The sequence below is a fragment of the Chenopodium album genome, chromosome 22 (assembly GCF_948465745.1).
Source record: "Chenopodium album chromosome 22, dcCheAlbu1.1, whole genome shotgun sequence".
NCBI lineage: Eukaryota > Viridiplantae > Streptophyta > Magnoliopsida > Caryophyllales > Amaranthaceae > Chenopodium > Chenopodium album.
This window is the reverse complement of record NC_137855.1, coordinates 16,980,210-16,983,332: the sequence shown is the minus strand read 5'-3', so window position 1 is coordinate 16,983,332 and position 3,123 is coordinate 16,980,210. Positions and strand designations below refer to the sequence as shown.

The 3,123-nt window shown below is 43.3% G+C and overlaps 1 protein-coding gene across 1 annotated transcript; it reads left to right on the top strand.

Annotated features, from left to right (window-relative positions):
* The first annotated feature begins 749 nt into the window (after positions 1–749).
* Positions 750–2,515, top strand: LOC145604031 (uncharacterized). Its single transcript, XM_081659985.1, has 4 exons — positions 750–1,447; positions 1,563–1,581; positions 1,686–1,964; positions 2,276–2,515. Exons 1-4 carry the CDS (start codon positions 750–752, stop codon positions 2,513–2,515), a joined length of 1,236 nt encoding a protein of 411 aa, XP_081516111.1.
* The last annotated feature ends 608 nt before the right edge of the window (positions 2,516–3,123 follow it).

Sequence of the window (3,123 nt, the reverse complement as noted above, 5' to 3'; positions counted from 1 at the left end):
GATCGATGATGCCTCTCTCTACATGTCCAAAATTGTTACTTCAAAGGACAGTATCTTATTGCAACTACAATTCTGGAGACAACGTTGTAAGAAAAACTGGATACTGAAAGGTGATTGTCCGTCTAAATTCTTTTCTTCAAGGTCAAGTGTCGCTAGAAGAAAAATCTGATACCTCGTTGCTTGATGACTTGGGTGTCCTACAACATGGGCAGACGGCTGTTCAGCACGTTGTTGTGCAATCTCTTATGAAGACTTTTAAAACTAGTTACATTCCTCCTTATGATACGGAAATTGATACCGTTCTGCGGGAAATAGATCTTCCTCGGTTCAATTCCTCTCAAATCGCTAATTTGGAACGTCCTTTCACTGCTTCTGAAATTCGACTTGCCATGTTTTCTTTAGGAAACTACAAGTCTCCGAGTCCAGACGGAATTACAGTTGAATTTTTCAAAACACATTGGGACGTTGTGGGAGCTTCAGTGGTTTCGGGTATTCAAAGTTTCTTTCGAACGGGGTTTCTTTTGAAAGAATGGAATCAGTCGCTTCTTGTTATGATTCCTAAGATTAGTAACCCAACTGAGATGGGGCATTTACGTCCTATTAGCCTGTGTAACACAGTGTACAAGTGCGCGTCTAAATGCTTGGTTGCTAGATTGCGCTAGTTTCTCCCTCTTCTAATCTCAGATTCTCAACATGCCTTTGTTCAAGGCCGCGTTCTGACGGATATTATTTTACTGAGTCATGAGTTAATGGAGAAAATCAACTGTTCCAAAACTGGCACTAATTGGCTTGCTTCGATCAAAATTGATATGAGTAAATCTTATGACAGAGTTCACTGGAGTTTTCTTCAGCGAGTCCTTAAAGCCTATGGCTTCCCGGACCGTTGGTTGCGGATGATCCAACAATGCCTCGCTACGATTACTTACAAATCTCTGATCAATGGTACTACCTCGGACACATTCATACCTCAATGTGGTCTTCGTCAAGGTGATCCTATCTCTCCGTATCTTTTCCTATTCTGTATGGATATCTTCTCCCGTATGTTGCATTTGGGACAGGATTTAAAACTTTTTCAAGGAATCAAGCTGTCCAGAGCCAGCCCCTCTATCTCGTATTTGTTCTTTGCGGATGACGCTCTTATCTTCTTCAGAGCAACGTCTGCTTCTTGTTCAAATATCATGCAAATCATTCAACGGTTTACTAAGATTTCGGGAGAAGAGCTAAACCTGTCAAAGTCCTTGATAAAATTTAGCCCCAATATTTGGGCCTCCTCTCAGGCAGAGTTCAAAGCGATATTCCAAATGAAGCATGTTCAGCTTTTCGATCATCAGCTCGGGGCCCCGATCGATTTCGTCGGGAAGAAAAAGGACCACTTCCAATTCAATATCGACGAAATTATTGGAAGAATTAACAGTTTGAATACAGTTAGGCTTTCACAATCGCAAAAGTTGATTTTCATTAACTCTATCCTTGTTGCTATGGCATCCCATGTTCTCTCTTTCTATGAGTTACCAATCTCTATTACTGGGAAATTTGATTTCTTAATTATGCATTTCTTCTAGGCGCATTTTGATACTAAAGGTATGCATTGGGTTAATAAGGAGACCATACATCTTCCTCGTGGCATGGGTGGGTTGGGCATTCGCTGTTTTTCATCCTTAAATAAGGTGTTGCTCATGAAACAGGTTTGGAGACTCTTTTCCAACCCGCAGCTTCTAGTATCTAAAGCTTTCAGTGCTCGTACGACTTTTCTTTCCAACAATCCGCACAGTGTGTCTACTTTTACTGAGAGTCATTCGTACGGTCTACGGGAGTTACTTAAGGCGGACACCCTATTAAAACAGGGATGCAACTGGAAAATCAGTAATGGCCGATCTATTATAGCTGGGTCGGCTAAGTGGGTCAACGGTCGCATTCCTGAGTTTAAACCTGGAATTACAGTGACTGCTGCTGCAGCTCATACAGTAAGTTTTTTCATCCACCCTCTGTCAATGGGTGAGATTCTGCGGAAGTGAACGACTGGTTTCAACCTGCGAATGCCTTTACAATCCTTGCATAGGAGGCCCTGATACGACTCAGGAAGATTTTCGTTACTGGGCATCTACCCCGTCGGGCACGTACTCGGTGAAAACTGGCTATGCAATGCTTTAAAAACAACTTTCTCTGGCTTTCACACTGTCTTTTTCAGAGTCTTTCTGGAAAGTTCTTTGGTCTCTCTAGTTACAACCTAAATGGAAGTTATTCCTATGGAAACTGCTGCATTGGGCTCTAGCAGTTAAGGCGGAACTCCATCACAGAGGAGTTCCGGTTCAAGATGTGTCTTGTGACCTCTGTTAGTCAAAACCAGAGGATTTACAGCATCTATTTCGAATGTGCTTTAATGTACGCTCAGTTTGGAGGTCCAGATGCCTCGGTATCTGCTAAGAATTTAATGGAGACGTTTCTCTTTCAGATTGGATCCAAGATTATATCCGACTTTTTATTAGTCAGGATGGGCCTTCTAGTGCTCGCTTAGGTACCTTTGTTAGTATGCTTTGGAGTTTGTGGTTATGGCGGAATTCCAGGATCTTTAGGGAGTCTTCTGCTTCCAGGCCCTTTGATTCACAGTTTGCGAAGGTCATGGATACTCATTCATTCTTTGTATCCTCGGCTGACGCTGTTTCCTCCCCTAATGTTGCGAAAGGTGACGCGGGAGCCTCTATTCCGCCTGGGTTTTACACAGCTCATCTCGGTCGGGATACCCACGGGGGATCGTTAGTTTAACTACCAACTGATGGTGCTTGGTTCCAAGACTCTGAACATGCTGGGATGGGTTGGTGCTTGGATAATGATGATCCGTTGGATGATCGAATCATTGGAGGAAGTAACTTCGGGGTTTGTACGTGACCTTTACATGCGGTGGCTTTGGCTTGCTTGTAAGGGCTACGATGGGCTTTCGACTGACTGCATCATTCTGTCACGGTTTTTACTGACTCATATGATCTTGTCACCCTTCTTCGGGGGGATGGACGAGGTAACGTGGCTTACCTTTGGCTTATCCGCAAGATTCAACAACTTGGCTCAACCTTTTAATATTGTTGTATTCATAAGGCAGATCGTCAGCGCGTTCATCGAGCTTATCAA

Bases quoted from the DNA above. Each gene is read 5' to 3' on its own strand.
- LOC145604031 (XM_081659985.1), top strand. From the start codon at position 750: ATGGAGAAAATCAACTGTTCCAAAACTGGCACTAATTGGCTTGCTTCG. The intron at 1,965-2,275 runs GTAAGTTTTTTC...GGGCTCTAGCAG, and splicing joins CTGCTGCTGCAGCTCATACA to TTAAGGCGGAACTCCATCAC.